At 36.2% G+C, this 24,035-nt stretch overlaps 1 protein-coding gene across 3 annotated transcripts in view; it reads left to right on the forward strand.

Moving 5' to 3' along the window:
• The window catches only part of LOC150085473 (uncharacterized), a 620,530-nt gene that overhangs the window by 190,347 nt on the left and 406,148 nt on the right, over window positions 1–24,035 (forward strand). For all 3 annotated transcript variants that reach the window (XM_090374054.1, XM_090374052.1, XM_090374053.1), the window contains exons 6-7: window positions 10,722–10,757; window positions 12,557–12,814. In XM_090374054.1, coding sequence (XP_090230180.1) covers window positions 10,722–10,757; window positions 12,557–12,814 — 294 coding nt within the window. The remainder of the gene's footprint in view (window positions 1–10,721; window positions 10,758–12,556; window positions 12,815–24,035) is intronic.

Below are 24,035 nucleotides of genomic sequence, written 5' to 3' on the forward strand. Positions count from 1 at the left end.
TGTCCCATCCCTGTAGAAGCAGTCTCTCCTGTTAACAAGTACAGACCAGGCTGAAAAAAAATTCTACCCCTTGAGCCTTGCACAATCTTTCCAGGGCTGAATTGATTGACAGGGTTCTCATTATACACTCCCTCCTATCATGTCTGGGCAGAATTGCAGACACTTTCAAATTCAACCCTAATTCACGGCTTTTTTTCAACAGTGACTTGTACTTGTTAAGTAATTCCGCCGGTCTCCTACTCTTAATATCATTAGTGCCAACATGTACAACTATATCACCTTTTGTGCCCTTAAAAGATGATATCCGCTCTACAACGTCATCAACCTTTGCCCCTGGCAGACATACCCTGGTTTTGTTCCACCTATCCTTTTTACAAAGCATGTTTCCCGTTTCCCTGACAATAGAGTCACCAACAACTACTAGTTCCTTTGGGACCAGCGCATTCTGCCTTGGGGGCTGCTGCTGTGTTGCAAGATGACCAAGTGCAAGCTCTGGCGTTGATGTGGGCAGCTGAGAGCTTGATGGGCCCCTCACTTTTAATCCTTCGAGGGCATCCACCGTGTCCTTCAAGCTCTCATAAAGGCCCATAACAACGCTGAGTTGTCGCCTGTTTTGCTTACACTCCTTGCATCGCGCACACACAAGGACATCCCCCATGGCAGTATCATGTCCCGTACCCGACTGCTTCACAAACATCAAGCAAGTAGTGCATTTTAATAGGCTGTGATTCAGAGGGCAAGTGCCCCCCCTCAGTTCTCCCCTGAGCCACAGCACTCCCATTTGCTTGAGCCTTTTGCTTTGCTGCTCTGGTCTGAGTGATCACTGATCATGATTTTGATTTTATTTCAATAAAATTTAAATTTCAGTACAAAATTAAAACACTAAACTTATATCCCAACACAGTTACAACGCTATATTTATGTTTTAGTATCGAGTCTTATCTACGAAATCCCTTTATATAACTTCCGTATCAAGTTAAGTATTAATTATTTATTTTTTACTAATTATTTATGTTACGTAACCCAAGTCGTTATATGTATAGTTAAAAGTACAATTTAATTGATAATGAAGTTTTTGTATATTTATCAATGATATTGATGGAGGTATTTCAGGTTAATGTTGAAGTTTTCAGATGATACAAAAGTTGGCAGCTTTTTAATGACAATAATGGCACTGTGCTACTGCAATAGGATCTAGAAAATTTGGTAAGATGGGCTGAAAAGTGGCAACTGAAGTTTAACATTGACAAATGCAAATTACTGCATATGGGTAAAAATAACCCCAGAGAAACATACCAACTGTGTAGTACTACACTTAGGCTGGTAGAAAATGAAAAAGACCTGGGAGTAATTATGCAGTACAGACATGCTGCCATAGCAGGTCATGGGTTATTGTCAATGATATACAGGAATTTTGCTAGCATTGAAAAGGAGGTGATTATCCCTTCTGGAGGCCTCATTTTAGGAAGTATGTAGAGTTGCTTGAACGTGTACAGAGAAGGGCAACAGGATTGGTGAGGGGAGCGAAGTGGTCCTCTTACCAAGAAAGGCTTAAGTTCTGCAAATTGCAGTGGCTGGAGACTAGGCACCTGCGAGATATAAGTCACCTCAATCTGATTGAGGTGCCTTATACACCTCAATTTAGTTGCTAGTACAGTAAACCCCCACTATTCGCGGGGGTTACGTTCCTGAGAAATTCCGCGAATACTGAGTTATGGCTCCCATAGTAATAAAGGGGTTCCGTTCCAAAGTATGAAATATATAACAAAAATTAGTCTAAAATTTTGTCTGTACATATTATGTGTACAGTACTTACCTACATAATATGACTATGTACATAGACAAACGTAGAAAGTACATAGAAAAATACAAGCATAAGGCATCGAAATGAAAATAAGAAACAATTTATTAAATGTAATACTGTACATATTTATTAGACATTTTAAACAAACCTTTCAAAAACATATCAAGAACATGGATTGCTGGGCGAAAAATAACTCATAATCGAAGTTTGTTTCTTCATTTTTTTATTGAGCTCCTTTTGAATTTCCCCGTAAGGCAGGAGTAATTGTTCTAGGTCTCGTTTAAACTTGATGCTTCTTTCCAAATTAGGATCCGTTTCTACCACCTTTTCTGAAAGTTGTATAGAGAGGCTAAAGATTTCTTTTAATGACTTACTATTTAACTGTGGTCTAACAACGTCGAGATCTTCCTCCTCAGGATCATTTTGGTTTTCATTTGACCTTGTTACTAATTCATCCAACTCTTCTATTGTAAGTTCATCTGCATGAGTCTCAATAAGTTCCTGAATGTCTGTTGCATCGATGTTTTCAAAGCCCCCGCCTTCTATTCCATGTGCGATTTCTACAATATCGGCAACCAGTTCATTGACATTAGGGATTGTTTTAGCAACAACCACTTCTGGCCACAATTTTCGCCAACACGCGTTAATTGTAGATGCACTTATCTCATCAACTGATGTCTTGATGTTGATCAGGCAATCTGCAATGTTATAATTTTTCCAACTTTGGCTTATAGTTAAGTCTGACTCGCTTTCCATTTTTTCAATTAAGCCAGTAAAAGTTCTCCTAACATTGTAGGACTTAAACGCAGAAATCACACCTTGGTCTAGCGGTTGTAAAAGTGATGTGGTGTTGGGTGGCAAAAACACAATTTCAACGTTTGGGTGGTCAAATTCTAGACTGCTTGAATGTCCTGGCGCGTTGTCAATAAGAAGCAGAACTTTGAAAGGCAAAGATTTTGAAGCTAAGTAACTTTCCACCTCTTGCACAAAGCTATCATTAAACCACTCTCTAAAAAGTGTAGTTGTTACCCAGGCTTTTTTATTGGATTTCCAATAAACTGGAAGATGACCTTTATTCTTTCCCTTCAAAGCACGTGGATTCTGCGATTTATACACGAGCATTGGTTTGATCATGTGTCCATTAGCGTTTGCACAAAACAAAAGAGTAAGCCTATCTTTGGAAGCTTTGAATCCAGGAGCAGATTTTTCATTTTGTGTTAAGTATGTTCTGGCTGGCATTCTCTTCCAAAACAACCCAGTTTCGTCTGCATTGAACACCTGTTCGGGAACATATCCTTTGTCAATAATTAATTTTTTTAGTTCAGTTGGGAAACTTTCTGCAGCCACGAAATCCGCTGATGCAGACTCGCCTACCAGTTTCACATTATGAAGGCCATATCGATTTTTAAATCTTTCAAACCAGCCTTTGCTGGCTAAAAAACTTATCCCGCCAGTGCTATCACCAGTTTCGCTGAAGCGCTGATAAAGGTGTTTTGCCTTTTCACGAATGATGAGTGAACTCAACGGGATTTTATTGTGAGTTCGGTCTTCTATCCACAGATTTAAAGCCTTTTCCATTTTTTCTAATTTCACATCACGAGTTATAGAGCAAATTTTTGATGCAATTAGCGCGTTTTCACGGACACTACGGCGGATTTTTTCTTCCGATTTCTTGATTGATCGCACCGTTGACTCATTGATTTTATAATGTTTTGCCACTGAGGAGACACTTTCACCATTAGAAATTTTGTCTAACAATTCAATTTTACTCGCTAATGTCATCACCTTCTTTGATCTTTTCACAATTCCCTTGTTATTCGCGGGCATATTTCTGTAGGATTAGAAAATAATTTGTCCACAATAAAGTCACTTTCTTTTAACGTTAACACGCTCGAAAAAGTCTGGTTACACCAACACACTGCAAAATGGTAGATTTTCACTTTTGTAAATGTATCAATTAAAAGCAAGAGATGAAACCTTCTATGACAAGTGCATTACACATACTGAACAAGGATTAGCGTGAAACATCCGCGCTCGCAATTTTGTCACTCCCCCACCCATTGAGCGCAGGACGCTTCCTTTTTACAACTTTTAAGTTATTTTTATTCATTTTTAGGGAATAAAGCACAATTACAAAATGAGGAAGCCCGCTTGATACACATAAACAAAGCTGTGAGCGTATGGCAACTGAATAAACAACGCCATAAAGGCAGAGACAACTCTATTAACACCTCATTAGCTCACATTTCACTAAAGCACATTTCTGCTTTAGTAAACAATAAAACAATAAAAACAATTTCCAGTTGCTTTCCTGCTAGTGGAATCTGTTATAAACGGGTAGTAAACTCGATCTAATTGCATTTGCGATAATACCGATAGCTGGAATTTTACGTTATTATGGTGAAATGTGTTTTTCCCTGCACTGCTGTAAAAAAATAAATCCATTTTCAGAATCTTCTCTTTATTCCTATGTTGGGTTCAGTTGGGGTGATTCCTGTCTGACTGCCATTTCTTGTAATCACAAAAGCGAATCGTGCATAAGCGAATTCGGTTCGTGTTATATAAGATTTCGTTCCCCTGTTTATAAATCGTGTATGATCGAATTCGGGTAGTGCAAACACGTGTTATACGACAACTGACTGTACTACTCTGTGGACTAGGCAAAATGATTTTAGCCACGCCCATGTTTTGTTCACGGCGCTTTAAAATTCAAATTTTTTTAGGTTTAAATCAGCGACCGCGAATACGCGAAACCGCGAATACAGATACCGCGAATAGCGGGGGTTTACTGTACTATTTGCTAATACTAATCCAGTCCAAAGGGATAGCAAATACTAATTCACGTAAATAGCAACAACTAACTCATGTAAAAAGCAATAGACAATGCATGTAAATAACAAACAACCAATTCGTGTATATATTATTTTAACCACGTAATTTCTAATAAATCAGAAGTATTCCCCCCGGACTCAGCCTCCACCCCTGGCCTACATAGAAATCAGACCTCTCATCTCATGACGTACAAATTGCATCGCACTGCAACAATATCAATTAACAATAGGCGTGGCTGCGCACTTAAAACCAACCCTGTTATATATCAAACAGAGAACGGGACTAACCCCTCTTTTTTCGACAGACCACCAACGGACAGCTACCATAAGTATAACTCTTCTCCCTTATTCCGATAATTACCTGTTGGGCTTTGTTTCTCCTCCACCAGTTTGCTGATTACGATGCTAAGATTAAAGTTTTTCTAAAAATTAAAATTATCTGATATTACAAATTAAATTATATCTATCCCTATTCAATTAACTAAATAATTTATAAGAGCAAAAATAATCTCAATACAATGGCAAAACTGATAAGGAGTTAACAGAAACGGGTAATTATGAGACATTCCTTTAATCTGGCTATCGATCCGCTCAAAGCCCCCGATGAAGTAGCTGGTAGATGACCAGGTAAAGAAATGTTTAGTTGATATTGATTTGATGTTTAATTAATGCTATTTAAAGTTTGTTAAAATAATTATAATTTTAACTTTAACTTCATTTAGTATTAATCATATCTTTAATACCATTACAGACCCCCAGGAATAGGTTAGACTACACATTCTAACTGAATCTCCTGTTCCGTCTACACCTTAATACCTTTATAGAAAATAAATACCAGAAAATTGAAGTAGTTTAAACAATCAAACTATAATATATCAAGCACATATAATGTCTAATTGCCACACGGCAATAACATTAATGTTGCAAGTGATAAATTGAAAATAATCATTTAGACATTTATATTAATTATTTAAAAACACAATATATATATCTTTGTCAATATAATCTTTGTTTTGTTGTCTTCTTCTTCTTTAACTTCGCCTTCTTCCCACGTTTATATGGGGTCGGCATTTTCATCCTTAATTCTTTTCCTCCATTTCTCCCTATCCTGGGCTTCCTCTCTCCTCCATCCTCTCTCTTTTAAATCCTCTGCCACCTTGTTCTTCCATCTCAGCTTAGGTCTCCCCCTCTTCCTCTTCCCTATCACCTCCAACTTTTCACACCTCTTCCCCACATACTCCTCACTTCTTCGTTCCACATGTCCAAGCCACCTCAACCTAGATTCCTGCATTTTTTTACTCAGAGGCCCCCACCTTAACCGTACCTCTGATGTAGTCATTTCTTATCCTGTCCTTCCTCGTCACACCACACCTCCTTCTTAGCATCCTCATCTCCACCACTTCCATCTTCTTCTCCTGGGCCCCTGTAATCGCCCATGTCTCAGCACCGTACATCAATGCAGGTCTAAACACAGTTTTATACACTCTTCCCTTCATTCTGCAGTTTACTTTCTTATCACACAGCACCCCACTCATCTTTCTCCAGTTCAACCATCCACATTGCACTGTATGCTGTATTTCTGCACTCAATCCTCCATCCCTCTCAGCGTTCGATCCCAGATACTTAAATTTCGAAAAACTGATGGTAGCTTTTCCTCCTGCAGTTTTATAGAACTCTCATCTTCTCCATTCAATACCATATATTCTGTCTTTGTTCTACTTATCCTCATGCGTCTCTCTTCCAATGCTTTCCTCCGTTCCTCCAATTTCTTCTCTACCTTTCCTTGGGATGGTTCGCACAGTACGATATCATCCGCGAACAGCATACTCCACGGTGCTCTACTCTTCACTTCTCTCACCAACACATCCATTACCAGATCAAACAGATATGGGCTAAGAGCTGATCTCTGGTGCAGTCCAGCTTCTACAGAGAACCCCTCAGTCATACCTACACTACTACTTAACCTGAGTCACCGCTCCCTCGTATATTTCCTTCACAAGCCTTACGTACTTTTCTGATGCACCCTTCTCCCTCATGCATCTCCATACCTCTTGTCTGGGCACTCTATCATATGCTTTTTCCAGGTCTGTGAATGCCATGTGCAACTCTGCTTGCATCTCCCTGTATCTTTCCATCACCTGCCTTAAAGCAAAGACAGCATCTGTTGTTCCTCTTCCCTGCATGAAACCAAACTGTTCCTATCCTATTTCCGGCTCCTGCCTTATCCTTTCTTCCTCAATTCTTTCCCAGATCTTCATTGAATGAGATATTAATTTCAGCTTCTGTGGCCATAATGCACCTCCCAAGGTTTTTGCAGTACTTTGATCCAAGCCTGAGGTGGGATTCGGACCCGCGACCTTTGAGTTGCCAGACAGGCACTTTACCCACCTAGCTAGCCTGGTCGGCTTAACATTATTCCCCTGTAGTTCCCACATTCCTGCACATCACCCTTTCCTTTATAGATTGGCACAAGTATACTTTCCCTCCACTCATCGGGTATCCTCTCCTGCTGCCACAGTTTTTCCATAAAGTCCCATAGGATATCAATCCCTTCTTCTCCCAGACTTCTCCATACCTCTACTGGTATCTGATCAACACCTACTGCTTTCCCCCTCTTCATTTTTCTGAGTGCGCTTTCCACATCTTTCCTGCTTATGTCTTCCACTACTCTTTCATTCGTCTCTCCATCCTCGCACAATGCTCTTGGGTTTTCCTCATTTAATAACTTTTTAAAATAGTCTTTCCACCTTTCCTTAACCTTCTCCTGGTCCTGTATAACCACTCCCCTCTCATCTTTTATCTGTTTTATTGATGAGAAGTCCTTTGATGCCTTGTCTCTCGCTTTGGCTATTCTCATCAATTGCCTATCTCCATCTTTCCTTTCCAGTTCCCCATAGGCCTCGTCCACTGCCCTTGCCTTTGCTATTGCCACAGCCCTTTTTGCTTTCTTATTTGCTAATTTATATGCTTCTTTATCTTCCTGTCTACCTGTTAAATCCCATCTTTTCTTCATCTCCTTCTTTTGTTTTATCACCGATTGCACTTCCTCATTCCACGACCAAGCCTCCTTTCCCTCTGGCACCCCCTTTCCTGATGTTTTCTCCTACAACTCTTCTCCAACTTTCCTTATGATACAGCTATTTAACTTCCACCACTCTTGAATATCTTCCAGTAACTTTATTCCTTTTAGCACCTTTTCCCTAAACTCCTTCCTCAAATCCTCCTCTTTCAATCCCCACCATTTTATCTTTTTCTCCCTCTGTCTTGAATATTTCCTACTTTTGTCCACTGCAACCTCTCAGTCGACCACAAGCAATCTATGTTGTGCAGACACACTTTCTCCATTTATCACCTTGCTGTTCCTCGTTTCCTTTAGATGCCTCCTACAGCACATGATATAGTCAATCTGGCTTGTCCTTTCCCCACTCTTGTATGTTATCAACTGGCTTTCTTTCTTTTTGAAGTAGGTGTTAACTATCGCCAGATCGAATGCCACTGCGTGTTCTACTATCCTCTCCCCTTCTCTATTTCTTTCCCCAATACTCCACCTTCCATACACTCTTCCTTCCTCTCTCTCTCTCTCTCTCTCTCTCTCTCTCTTGCTTCTTCCTAAATGTCCATTTAAATCGCCCCCAACAATCAACCTCTCTTTCTCAGGTATTACCATGACCACTTGATCCATTTCCATCCAAAAACTGTCCTTTTCTTCTTCCCTGCATCCTACTTGCGGGGCATACGCACATACTATTGTGGTCAAGTGTCCACCCACTTCCAGTTTGATGCTCATAATCCTATCACTTCTTCTGTTAACCTCACACACTCCATCTTTTAACTCCTTATCAACTACAATACCGACTCCATTTCTTCCTCTCTCATCCGCTCCCCTAAAGAACAACTTGTACCCCTTCACCGAGCTCTTTTGCTTTATTTCCCTTCCACCTTGTCTCTTGTAGGCATAGGATCTTCACTCTTCTTCTTTGTATCAAATCCACAATCTTTCTACTCTTTCCATTCATCATCCCAATGTTCGTATTCTAACACTTTTCATCCTCTTCTTCTTCTCTAGCTGGACTAACTTCTTTAACTGAACCTGTCCTTTGTTCGGTAGCCCTGACCCTTTTCTCACAGTTTCCGGGCAATGTGACTGCGCGTCGCTTATGGGGTATGCTCTAGCCATTCCATATCTATTTTCCGTCATTCTATCATTTTCTTTTGTTTTGGCATAGTTTTTTTTATGGCCGGATGCCCTTCCTGACACCAATCCAGGCTTGGGACCGGCACCTACTGAGGCTGACTTGCCCCCCCCTCGGTGGCTGGCTTTGTTCTGTTGTAATGGTATGTAAATATTTCACTGTTGTTGGTGTTCCTTGAGTAATTTCTTTTTGTAAAATAATGGTTATTTAAATCAAAGCACTTAAATTATTTAAATTTAACAATGGGTGAATGATAACAATGTTAAATGAACCTATGTAACTTTTGGCTGGGGAAAATCAACTGAGATAAACTGAGTTTGAAAATTCAAAATTCAGCAAGTTATTTCTACATGCCATGGCCTTTAAGCTGGCATATTTTGCACACACTTAGTACATGTTGCTCTAATAGTAGAATCTGTGTGGTATATGATATATACATAGTATTGACATAATGATATTCACAGCACTTGTAATTTTCAGAATGATATTACTATAAAGATAAACGTGGGTATGACTCCATGACTATTGCATAGAAACAAAAATACCAATTACTATGAAATTAACAATGCTACAAGTAGGGTTATATTTGGCAACGTGTGATTTTTGCTATCTGAGTACAAAGATATCCTAATTTTCAAAATAAAATCAAATCATAAAATTAAGAAAAAAAAAAAAAAAAAAAAAGCAGTATTCACTGCCAACAGTGCAAATGGAGGACCCCCATGACCAAGGAGACATACATGCTTACACCTACCAAAAGGAAGAATGCCACTTCCACAATAAATAAAATTAAAAAATAAAGACAAGGAACCTATAAGCACCACCTCATCAGGGAACACCAGTATGTGGTGTATGTGGAACTTAAAAAGGGTTTTATTTCAGTTGTTGACCTTTTCCAGTAAATACAGAATGAAAAATAGAAAATGAATTAAACTCAGTAATACATTGCTCATAAAATTCTCTTTGCTGTTGGCACAATTCTTTGGTGAGTTATTCAATTCAACATCTGTATAGAATCGACATGCAGCAAGATCATTTTTCTGTATTTCAAAAAATGAGTCACAAAGCAGCAAGTCTAATGCACAGAGAGTGGTCATTACAATTGATTTAATTTACTTATTTATGTTAATTTTATATACTGTAGTATGATTTCATTGCATATTTGCATTTGCTTTAGACTAGTTTATTGGTTGGGTTGGTGTTTAAATTTGCATTTTGTTTCTTATGTTAATTTATTTTAAATATAGAGGGCATTTGCCACAGCATAGGTTATGTGCATCGTAAATAGATCTAGGGAATATTAAAAAGAACAAATGAGTTTTTTTTTTTAAGATTCTGGTTTGATTTCTAACAATTATTTTGCTCTAATGTTGGATAGTCAAGAAAATTAATATTTAAAAGCATTTATATACTTTTGAAAGTAAATAATACTGGAATTGAAATAAAAGTTGACCAGTCATATGATATATGATGCCTAATGATGGTGGAGCATATTTTAAATGAGAAGAGGCTTCAGTCATTATTTGTAAAAGAAATGCTTTCAGATGAGAAAAACGTTTACAAATTCAATTGAGCAGATAAAATTAATACCGATTATTCTATAAAGAGATAAATAGAAAATAATAATAAATATTGGTTATGCAGTAAAATGTTTGATTCATAATTAAAAAAAATGTTTTATTTATGTTGTGATATTTTAACCTTGGTGTTATGAAATATATCTATATTTCTGTTTAATTTTTATTACACATTCATGGTTCACAGGTATGGCTTGAGTTTTTTCTGGTCCTGTTTTTAAAATTAGCTATTTATGCATTTAAAATTAGCTTTCTATCTTCTCTTCTTTTTTTTTAAATAATAATGATACTATTATTATTTTTTTCTGTCATTTAGATGAGAGAGCTTCCTTCTCAGGCCAAATCAACAAAGGTAAGAGTTTTGACTCCTGATAACTATTATTATTATTATTACTAGCCACAGTGCAAGGAAGCCTGAGGCTTATGTTGCACCAGCCAAAAAAAAATTTCCGCGTTACCCTGAGAGAGAGAGAGAGAGAGAGAGAGAGAGAGAGAGAGAGAGAGAGAGAGAGAGAGAGAGAGAGAGAGAGAGTCAGAAGTAAATGGGAATCACCAAGAAAGAGAAGAATGATGATATCTGGCTCAGGACCCTGGGAGTGCCAAGCCCATACTCACCAGATGTGAGCCCCTATTAATCTGTTACAGAATGATTAAAAATAATAATAATCAAAACATTTTTGTTCCTTGCTTAAACTATTGTTTATTACTGAAAAAAGGTTATTTTAAAGTGAGCATTCCAAATAGTAAATATCACTTAGGACGGTTGAATCATCCGAATATCATTGCAAGACTGTGTTGGAGATTATTGTTAAACCTGAATAGATAGTTGTACTTTATGTTCTGTAATTTAAAAACCATTTTCTTGAATTATTTTGGTAGCCCAGCTCATGACAAGGGTTCCAGTCGATTTTATTTTAGTAATTTTCATTAGTTTGTAATTGGAATATTAAAGCTAATGGTATAGGCCTTCTTAAAATGAAAAAAAAAAAAAAAAAAAAAGGACAGATGCTGCAATTTCAAAAGCTGCTATATCTAAGTACATGTATGCCAGTAATAGTAGCAGAACTAAGAGAATGAGGTTTATAAACAAACAAACAAATAAAAGAAGCACAAAATAACAAAAAAAAAAATTGTGTATCCTTCTTTCATCCTTTCTGATATCCCACTCTCAAAGGACGATGTGATTGATGCGGGATCTACTCCAGATTAAGCATCCATGGGAGTGAAACTCATTCCTCTTTCTTTGCACTGAAAGTGGCAATTCACACAAAGTCTACAATAAAGTAGTGGAGTAGATAATTTATTTTTAAAAATATTAATAATAAAAAATATGCTTGGGTACTTAAATTTAATTAATTTTGTTTTTGTTATTCACTATACAGGATCATAGAAAAAGGTGTCCATGATTTCCCTTTTAATTATCTTCTGAAATATTTGATCGATTGCTGTAATCATAGCAGCAAACAGTGTGGTAACTCGCTAAGTTTTATTTGACACCTCAACAATGACCTTGGCTGCGCCGTGAGTATGCGCAGAATGACTCCTACATGCACCCCCTCAGTCAGTGTCAGTAAGGTGGCCGTGCAACAGAAAGTGCCGAGTGTGTGTGTGGTATGCTGAATTTAAATCTGTCATAACAGTGCAACGTCACAACATACACTGCGCTTTCTGTTGTACTGCCAAATTACTGACACTGACTGAGGCGGTGCACATAGGAGTCATTCTGCACACACTCATGATGCAGCCAAAGTCATTGTTGAGGTGTCAAATAAAACTTAGTGAGTTACCACACTGTTTGCTGCTACGATCACATCAAACAATCAAATATCTCCGAAGATAATTAAAAGGGAAATCACGGACACCTTTTTTGATGACTCTGATGTAGCAGAGTGGTCAGGAGTGAAAGTGCATAGCACGCATTCCTCGAGTGGACCGGGGTTCAAGCCCATGACTACTAAATATGATAAATATTTGTATTGACGATTTATTGTAAACTACTGACTTCGTTGTCGTGCCGGAGTATAAACAGAAAAGAAATTTATTTAAAAATTTTATTTTATTAATAACATTTTTTTTGCTGATGCTCTATAAGCTTTGCTTGTATCATGTTGCCAATATTAATACTATATATTTGTGTCTCATATGTATTAGACTGGACGTAATGATTCATACTGCTGGATTTGCCACAAAGAAGGAACTGTGCTCTGCTGTGAAACGTGTCCTCGTGTTTATCATGTGTCCTGTGCCAATCAGAATAAAGATTTACCTGATGACTGGGTTTGTCCTGAATGCAAGTTGATCATGGCTGCAGAAGACACTGAGAGTCGCTCACCAGCTTTGTCCAGTTTGAATGTTGACCAGTTGTGTACTTTGCTTAAATTTGCTATGCAGACTTTAAAATATAATTCTGTAAGCGTCACTAAAATTCAATTTTTTTTCACGTTAATTATATTAACTCTATTATTTTTTAATTAAAATCTCTCTCTTTTATAATTTTTTAATTGTAATTACAGTAAGTTTTATCTTCTCATTTATATTTATATAAATACATCTTTTCTCAAATATATAAATATTTGAGAAAAGATGTATTTTTTTGGATGATATTATCAATTGCAGTGTATGAATACATATTTGAGGATGGTAAGAATAAAGAAATATGATAAAGCAAGAAGTTAGATATAAAATATAAATTTATAACTATATATATTTTTTATGTACAATGGAACCTCATTATCCAAGGATAAATGGTTCCAGAAACTTCCACTTAAAATGAATCTGCTTAAAACAGGGACCAAATTTTTTTAATGTTTATTATTTAAATAAAACTAAATGCAATTAGGCATAATATTTTAAGTTTAAGATTGTATATCTATATAATGTCAGCGTAGATACACCATAGCAACTCTTAAAGAAAAACTACGATGATAGTAGTATAAAGGGCATCATTTCATCTGTATCTCATATTGTGCTCATCCGTCACGAGTTGCCTATGTATTGCACTACCTTGAATAAGTAACGCTTCACTAATAGAGAAGACTATTGTTACTTATTCTCAGTGGGCACCACCCAGACAGCACCGTTTCAAAACTAGTTGGCTTTTCACCCACTGATGAAAAGCCAACTAGCTTTGAAATGGTTTGAATCCAATTCAAATAAATCCATTTTAAATTTTAAAATGGATTTATTTGAATTGGATTTAAATTATATTCTAAATTATTTGTAGGCTTTCGGCTACAGTTTCTGTCTTGTTACCTCTTCTCTACCTTTCCAATTATGATTAATTGTTAGGTTTATGTTAAATTTTCACTCTACAGTTTTGCCATACTACGGGCATTTGTATTAATATTTCAGTAATATATTGGGTATCATGTTTAAGATTTGTATTTTACTGCCTCTAATGGCTACTTCATGTTTATTTATTTTCTTATTTATATATTTTATTTTTTATTTTATAATGTCATTACTTATATATATGGAAATCAGATGGTAGTAGTTGGTTTGACGTGCTTAAGCTGCACTTATACCACATCTATAAATTTATTTTCTATTTTCTCTATCTATATAAGCTGGTTAAGCTTTCAGTTTGTCTGCAGTGCTAGTCTGTTCTATTGTTTATTTTTCGCTGCATAAGGACCACCGCTATGCAAATCCTCTGCATTTGTGGCTCGATCGGACGAAGGAGGGGTGGATAGGTCCTTCGATTGGTTTGCCTATGTGACGATTTGTCTAGCGATTGAAATGCAGTGATTCCATGACCATTATTGGCCTCGTGGTCCTCTGTCGATATGGGGCATAATGGTCAGTCTATTTTTATTTTATTTTGTTTTAGTAGTTTGATTAGTCTCTTTCGGTGATATTTCATGTTTCTCAGAACTGGTACCTTACTAGGGGGTTGCCACTAAATTTTTATACAATTGGTTCTATATTTTAAATTTTAAAATGGATTTATGTGAATTGGATTAAATTATATTCTAAATTATTTGGAGGCTTTTGGCTACAGTTTCTGTCTTGTTACCTCTTCTCTACACTCCCAATTACGATTAATTGTTAGGTTTATGTTAAATTTTCGCTCTACAGTTTTGCCATTCTACGGGTATTTGTATTAATATTTCAATAATATATATATATGCTTCATTGGAGAAGAGATTTGACTCAGTGGATGTTTCAGACTGGGAAGTGTCTGACAAGAAATATTAGAGCAGATGCATGCACAAGCACTGCCTTTAAAATGGAATGAACATCAAGTGAATAATTAGGATAAATGAGATGAGTGATGGTTGAGTCAGCTGATAATTGAGGTTCTGTCAGAAAAAGTATGTGTGGCATGGTAGCTTATAGATGGAACTAGAAGTCATTGAGACTAGAACTAAGGCCACATATTATGGTTTGATATTATACATTAGCATTAGTGGAGGCATACGATGCAAGAAAGCAAGCTTATGCAGCATCAACCAAAAAAAAAAAAAAAAAACCCTCCTATTTTATCCCTTCATTCATTCAAAATTGCTTGAAATTGCCAACTCAGCCTGAGATTTATTTAGGCTATTAACTTCCACAACAAAAGATGGAAGTCTGTTCCACCAATCAACCACCTGCTGGCTAAAGGCAAACTTCTGCACATCCATTCTACAACTGTCTTTCCTCAGCCACAAGTTTAGACAAATAGTCTAAATAGTTTAGACAAATAGTCAACTATTTGTATAGTTGACAAATAGAAAAATAGACAAATAGAAAAATAGTTTAGACAAATAGTCACCAACCATTTAAATAAACTGATTTAATGATAAAATAATACTGAATAGTATACTGAAATAATACAATAAAAACTGTAAAATAATTTACCAAAAACTAATTTACTTTAAAACAAATAAAAATGAATCAGTTTAGACAAATAGTCAACTATTTGTATAGTTGACAAATAGAAAAATAGACAAATAGAAAAATAGTTTAGACAAATAGTCACCAACCATTTAAATAAACTGATTTAATGATAAAATAATACTGAATAGTATACTGAAATAATACAATAAAAACTGTAAAATAATTTACCAAAAACTAATTTACTTTAAAACAAATAAAAATGAATCAATGAACTTAAAATACATTAAAAATTATAAATTTAAAAGCGATAAAACACCATTGAAGCTTTTGGGGACATCTGCCTCCTTTCTCAACAATAATGAAGTTCAAGCGACACAACCTTAAATATGTCTTAAATGTCTTTCCTCAGTTTGAATCTATGCCCCCTCAGGTTCTTAATCTGAGCAAGAGGAAGAATCCCATCTGCATTCAGCTTGCTCAATCCATTCAAGGCCTTATACACCTCAATCAGATCACCTTGCAGGTGCCTACTCTCCAGGTGTTGCAATTTGTAGAACTTAACCCTTCCTTGATAAGAGCAACCCTCACCAATCTTGTTGATCTTCTCTGTACTCGTTCTAGCAACTCTACATCCTTCCTGAAATGAGGCCTCCAGACCTGTACACAGTACTCTAGTTGTGGCCTGACCAACCATTGCCTTGTACAACAGGATAATCACCTCCCTGTCCCTGCTAGCAAAATGATATCTAAACCATATACTTTCATATGGTTTAGATCTTTTTTTGTAGATAAGTTTTGTCCCTTTATGGTGTAATCATGTAGACGAAGTAAAAGTTTAGCGAGTTATCTTATCTCATTTGGCCTAAGAACTGAAGAAATTTATGGCATATATAAGAAAGTTATACCCTGTTTTTTAATATACAGTAAAAGTCCGAAAATCCAGACTGCTCGGGGACTGGGTCGATCCGGATTTTCAGGCATTACTTTTAAAATTCAAATTTAAGAGGGAATAAAGAGATGACCAGATAAATTTTGACAGTTTATTCATTAGCAAAGCATGCTTCCTTTATCGAAACGAGCAGTTTTAAAGAAAAATAAAGTCAACACCTGACAGATGTAAACACAAAAATTTTCACAAAAAAAAAAAAAAAAGAGCGTGTAATGCTTGAAATCGTGTTTAACAATGTAAAAGAAAAATACAGTATTTAAATGAAATCAGAAGATACATATTTTATATAAATTAATTATTTGTTTTAGTTTATTAACGAAACATTTTCATATAAAATACAAAGTTTGAAAAACAAACAAATATTTATTTGTTCTTTTCCACGATTTCTGTTGCACTGCTTGGGGATGGAACACTTGCAGCTTCTGCTCTATCTGCTGCACTGCTTGATGCTTCTATTGCTTTCGTTAAATACTTTCGTATATCATCTTGTGTACGACATTGTAATTTCTTTGTGATAAAATTATCACAAAATTTATAATGTTATTATGCACCTTGAGGGCATGCATGACGTCCTGAAGATTGAAGCTATGGTTCTGTTCCATAAATTTAATAACTGTTTCAACGGACTTTTCTGCAGTAGCCCAAGATATCTTTTCTTCTTCAACTTTGTTGTTTTCTTCACCAGATTCTTCTGAATAATTCCCTTCTATCTTATCAGGAGTTATAATGCTTTGAATAATTTCTTGATCAGCGAAAGTTGCTGCAGCTTCCACATCATCTTCAGTATGTATCCACTCTTCTATATAATCAGCATTAAGTTTGCGTAGAGGGTTGTCTTCCATACATAATTTAACAGTTTCCATTAGTTCTTTCACTTCAGATCTCTTCAGCTTTATGTGAAATCCTTCAAAATCTTCGTTTCAATCAGATTGCAAACATCATGTTCTGCCATAACTTTTGCCACGCTCTTAAAAGAGTTACAGGCTTGACTGCATTCCATGCAGTCATGAGTGAAAATGTTGCATCTTTGATTGTAAAACTACATTGAAATTCTGAAGGGTCGACATTCTTATGCATCACATCATAAAATAATTTTTATAGCGATATTTAAAGTTCCTAATGACTCCTTGATCCATGGGTTGAATTAATGTTGTTACGTTTGGTGGCAAGTAACATGCAAAAATATTTTTGCAATCAGACACTAATTTTGATTCATTCAGGTGGGCCCTACAGTTGTCGAGAAGTAGCAGGCACTTTGTATTTGCAGGCTTCCCCAATTTTCTCAAGTTCTGACGAACTGATGGAACAAAATCATGAACAAACCAATCACGAAATATATCTTTGTCCATCCAAGCATTCTTTTGGGTTTATATAGGTCACAGGTAAGTACACAATTCCTTTAAAGGCCCGTGGGTGCTGAAATTTACCAATCACCAAAAGCTTAATTTTATGCTGACCTGAAGCATTAGCACACATAAGAACAGTTACTCTTTCCTTATTAAGCTTAAACCCTGTTACATTTCATTCTTGATTTCCAGCCAAAGTTTTTGGGGACAAACACTTCCAGTAAACTGCTGTTTCGTCAGCATTATAAATTTGATCGGCTGTAAGGTCGTAATCAGATACAATTTTTTTCAAATGTTGCACTATATTCTGTTGCTGCTTGTGTATCGGCCAACTGTCTTTCTCCAGCAATATCTAACTGTCTAATACCATGACAAGTCTTGAAATTCCTAAGCCATCCATCACTAAATGTGCACTCTGATTCAATGTTCATTTGCTCCTTAAAAGACCTTGCTTTTGCAATAAGCATCGGTCCAGAAATTGCCATACCTGCCGATCGTTTTAGCAAAAACCATTCGTACAACACTTTATCGAGATTCTCTAATTTTGGCCGATGTAAACTTTTTCACTCAGCAATTTTATTGTAAGGCTCAGACGAGGTTGTGTATTCTAGAATTTTATTCTTTGCCTTTTTTATATCGTAAATTGTAGACTTTCCGATGTTGTATGTTTCCATTAAAACAATATTGCTCACACAACTTTCTAGTTTTTTAATTATTTCAATGTGTTCTTCTTTCTCTTCACACCATGAAGTTTATCTATTTTAGGAGCCATTATTATGGGCTTGTAAATATGTATGCTATATATAGGATCAAATAGGTTACCACGGTTTGATTGCTCGTTTCAAAATAGCGACTGCGAGTTCACTTGTTGTCGCTGGGCGTCTGTGGCACCCACCCACGCGCGCACACACACACACACACACACACACACACACACACACACACACACACACACACACACACACACACACAAAAGTCCGCTAAATTTAAAAATTTGTGAGTTTTTGAAAAGTCTGGATTCTCGGGTGGCCCGGATTTTCAGATTTTTACTGTAAAGTAAAACCCCAGTAGCATACATACCACTTAGAACTGTGGATGCCTTCTAGAGCATTACAACTAGATTTGGTCTGGTGGACCATAAATCTATACCCATGAAATCTTAGGAATATTGGATCTCACCATGTTGCTCATCATAACTTCAAAAGTCATGCTTCATACTGTGCGACAAAAGAGTTGATGTCATGCCATAAATTTTCTCTTAAGTAAAAACATGGTCTGCCAAGGGTTACTAAATAGTACCAGCAAACCTGCAAGTAGAATATGTTATTTTTACAAAACGACTGCGCTTTGGTGAAGTTAAAATAGATTCAGGTGGTACTTGAATATTAGCTCCATTGGCATTTTTAGACTTCCAGCTGTCATTGGAAGAAGAATGTCCGTGACAGACTTCAGGGAAAAATGAAGGCAACATTCTTCTCTTTCACTGGATGTTCAGATGATCTGATACTGAATACCATCAGAAATATTAGAAAAAATGTCTTGAGCATCAAATCATGTTATACTGTGTAATTATTCTCATTATTAATTAAAAGTTTGCTAAAATTAAAATAAAATAAAATATGTTTATTGAACTAGTAAAACACACTAAAACCAAGATCTGTACAAAATATTAAAAGCTATGACACAATAAAACAGATAAAAACTTGGATTAGCTTTTAAGTGAAGTGCTACTTTGTCGATTCTGATGAAAACATGAATATGTAGCTTAATAAAGACCAAATAGAAAACATACAGGAATTTTTGAGGACAAACTATGTTCAGTGAGAAAGGGAAGAGAGGAAAATGGAAAGTTGGAATTGCTCTAGTTCCAGAGGATAACACGATGCATTAAAGGCTCATAGAGCTTATTGGGCATCATGTTATAAGTTATTGCTTCTATAATAGGATGCATATTAATGGACACCACAAAAGCAGCAAAAAAAAGTTTTCAAAGCAAAGTGCTTATTCGGTGAGTCTCTATGGATCCTTTAGTACACAATGTATTATGCATCATCCAGGTTTAGATTAGTGTAATTTCGCTAATTTAATAAATATATTTTATTCTGTTTTAATGTTTTGCAAATTTATCATCAGAGTTACTGTCCATCAAATTCTGTAATCCTAAAATTCAACATATAAAAGAAAATAATTTGATTGCTATTTCATGCATATATATAAAAATTCTGAGCCACAAGATAATTTCAGTAGTCAGGAACCAGGAGTTCAATAGTTGATTGTCAAGTCAGTGAAACCTGAAGGTAATTCTTCAACAAGATGGAAATAATGCAGATGGAAGGCACTAGAGCTCTGCATACCAGTTTTCGTGCCAGTGGTTTACATTGGGCCTTTGGAAAAAAAATCTACAAGAACATCAAGAGGACATCTAACATGCTAGAAAGCTATATCTGATTTGGTATCATATTACATTGAATTGGACCACGTTATGAATTAGGTGCCTCCGTAGCCAGGTGGGAAGGAGCAGCAGTGCGTAGCACACGCTTCTTGATTAGACTGGGGTTCGAGCCCGTCACCACCAAATACGAAGGATGCGGAAAGGTCGGGAATGACCACCACATATTCACGGAGCAGTATGGCCGTAGTTGCTAATGCTCCTAAAAACCAAATAACAAACAAACAAACGTTATGAATTTCAGAATTATAAAAATCATTCGTGTGATCATTGTAACCAGATACAGAAGATAGAAACTTTCTAAAGTACAGAGTGTATCCAGCAATTTTAATTCAAACTAAAGATTAAGTAGGCAATAATACTTCTGGTTAATCTCTTTTAAAACCAGTTTTAACTAGTTCTGTCACTACAAAAACAATCTTGCCACAATTCCAAAACAGGAAGATGTGAGACTAGCTCCCAATGTCCATCATCAATAATTCTCTTCTTAGATACAAAAAAGGGAACCATTTGCTTGTAACTGCAGAAGGCAAAAAAAAAAAGATACAGCTCTGGGATAATGGTAGATTTGCAGTCTAGTAATGTTCAGAAAGATACAGGTCAAATTTTCACTAACAGCATCACTAACCAGAACACAACCTCCAAACTTTTCGTTACTGAGAAGACTATATTTCTACATCATAAGACCCATCACAAAACCTGCACAAGTGAAAGTGAATGAAGCCAAATCAAAAAATCATTAGACTGAGACAACATGGATGCTAACAACAAAAGGCTTTCTTTCTCAGCAAAAAATGCAAATCAGTGACATCCATATAGTATTAAAATAAACTTCCAGTCCACTGCTGTGACATATGACTTATGCTCTGTCAAAGAAGAAAAAAAAAATCCTGTTCGAAGAGGCTCTGTTTGAAGTCAGAATGTTTTCCACACTTTAATCATTTTCAAATGCTTCTCCGATTTTTTTTTTTTTTTTGACATATATCGGAAAACAACCTGTGTGAACACATGTCCTGTGTCATACAAGGCATGTCTGGAATTTTAGCACTACGTTAAAAAAAAATCAATCTCAAGAAAAAAACTTATTACCATTTAATTTTCAAAGTATATCCCTCATAACTCGATACACCTTTGTAGACTTGTACAGCTTCTTGATGGCTTTGTAGAACCCTGATGAAACCTTATTATGCTAGTTTCAGTCTCTGAAACACTGTCAAAATGGTGCCCTTTTAGGTAGGATTTCACTCTGGGGACCAGAAAATAATCAGCAGGTTCAAAATCTGTAAAATACAGGGGACAGTGAAGCACTGTAATGCCATTCCATGCAAGAAACACCTTGACGACAATCGCATTGTGTGAAGGTGCATTGTCGTGAAGCAAGAACCACCCACCTGACTAGGCTGTGTCTGGCCTAACACATCAAATTATTTTTAACAGTCTGTTCTTCACTCCTCTGTAAAATTCGGAGATGACTGTCTGTCCTTCCAGTACAAATTCTTTGTGTGCAACTCCTTGGCAATAAATAAAAAAAAATCACCAACATCATTTTGGCTCAAGCCTTTTGGAACCGGAGTTTCTTTATCCTCGATGAATTTTTTTCAACCCATGCAGCTAACTGTCTTTTTGTTTTGGGTTCATCACAGTTATGATATTTTAAAAAAGTCTGCCATCTTAATCAAATCTTGATATGCAGCAACTGATCCTGCTGAGGTAGCTAACAAACTAAATGAGTATTTTGCATCATTTTGTATTTTGCACATAAATCCATTTTCTGAAAAGCTCAATTTTGCTTGATTTTGGCTTCATTTCACCAACAGCTGAAGTTTGTACTGTATAAAATAAGTTGAACGAATAATTCATTGAACTCAGTATAAGGCGAAACTTCTGTAAAGGTTTAAATTAAAGCTTAAATTACACTACAGTGTGGTTGTGAGTGAGTAAAGAGCCAATCAAAATAACTTTGGGATTTAGCCACTCGTGCCTGCAAAGGCCCGTTATGCAAAGCCATTAGAAAGAGACTCAGAGAGGACATAAGAAAATCTAACACAAGAAAAGTGGAAGAAGTATTAAGGGAAAACAAAGGATTTAAATCAGCAGCCATGAGCAGTAATACAGAAAGACAAATGATACTGAAACTGAAGAATAGAATAGCGATGGTGTACTTATAAACAGCAGAGAAGGCATAATTCAAATAGCAGAAGACTACTATAGAGAATTATACAAGGAGTGAGGGAATGATGCCAGCAGTGGGGAAGGTGGATTGCAAAGTAGCAACACATACGACATACCTGATATTCTTCCTGATGAAGTAGAACATGCATTGAAGAAAATGAAGAATCAGAAAGCCCCGGGGGAAGATGAAGTTACTGTAGAGTTGTTAAAATTGGGAGTAAGAGACATAACACAAAAACTGGCAAGGCTCTTCACAAAGTGCATTAGAAAAGGTGTGACGCCTCAGCAGTGGAATAATGCAATCATAGTTTTGCTGCATAAGAAAGGAGATCAATCAGAAATTGAAAATTATAGACCAAATTAGCTTGTTATCCCACATCTACAAGCTGTTCACAAGGGTCATTACTAACAGATTAGAAAGAATACTTGATGAGAATCAACTGAAAGAGAAAGCTGGCTTTAGGACAGGATTCTCAACTATGGATCACCTTCATGTAATATCACAGCTAATGGAGAAAGCAAATGAATATAAAACACCATTATGCCTGGCATTTGTGGATTATGAAAAGGCATTTGACTCCATACAGCATAAGGCCATGTTTCAGGCACTGGAAAGACAAGGCATAGATACCCCATATATTATGATTTTGAAGAAAATATATGAGAGTGCTACCTCCTTTATTAGACTAGACAAAGACAGTAGGAAATTTAAAATCGAGAAAGGAGTTCGACAAGGAGACACAATATGTCTGAAGCTGTTTACTGCTGCCCTTGAGGAAGCTTTCAGAAGATTAGACTGGTCACAGAAGGGAGTCAATGTGAACGGAGAGTACCTAAACCATTTACGATTTGCAGACGACATTGTGGTCATAAGCCACGATCCCAAAGAATTAGAGGAAAATCTTAATCAGTTATGCACAGTTAGTAAGGATTTTGGACTAAAGATGAATATGGCTAAAACAAAAGTAATGATGAACAAGTATGCCACAGAAAGGGAAATAATGATTGAAGGAGCAGTAATTGAAAAGGTGGAGTCATATACTTATCTCGGACAAGTTATTAGCTGTAATAATGATAAATGGCTGGAAATCAAGAGAAGAATAAATTTTGGATGGATAGCATTCAGGAAATATAGTCACATACTGAAGAGCAATATCCCAGTTTGTCTGAAACGTAAAATAATGAACCAATGTATACTCCCCACCATGACTTATGCAAGTGAAACTTGGGCACTCAACAAAAGAATGGAAGAGAAGCTGAGAACTACACAGCGAAGAATGGAACGAATTATATTAGGAATCAGACTGTTAGATAAGAAGAGAAACACGTGGATTAGGCAGCAAACTCAAGTAAAGGACATTCTTATCACAACTAAAGAACTAAAATGGTCTTGGGCAGGACACATAGCTGGAAGACATGATGACAGATTGACTAAGAAAAATAACAGAATGGTACCCAAGAGGAGCTAGAAGAAAACCTGGAAGACAAAGGCGGAGATGGATAGATGAAATTCATGAGTTTTTGGGTAGTAAATGGATGGCCAGTGCTCAAAACAGAAGGAACTGGAAAGTTGCTGGAGAGGCCTTCTTCCTGCAATGGATTGAAAATGGCTGATGATGATGATGATGATGATGCCTGTCCACGCTGAAATGTGAAATGATTAAATGTAAATTCCCACGGTTTTTTAGAAATATATTTTAAATAAATCTGATAAATAATTTGTCGATTATCGTAAGACGAAATATGAAAATTTTATGTCGACAAGCATAAAGTATGCTATTAAATATATTTCATATATTTTTTTTGAAATTATGACGTAATGTGTAAAATATGATGAAATATGAAATTACAAACACGTTTATTTAGGATCCTTAGGCCATGTAACATTGTCCC

This window comes from Mastigoproctus giganteus, chromosome 5 (assembly GCF_048544385.1).
Source record: "Mastigoproctus giganteus isolate SK-2022 chromosome 5, ASM4854438v1, whole genome shotgun sequence".
Lineage (NCBI taxonomy): Eukaryota > Metazoa > Arthropoda > Arachnida > Uropygi > Thelyphonidae > Mastigoproctus > Mastigoproctus giganteus.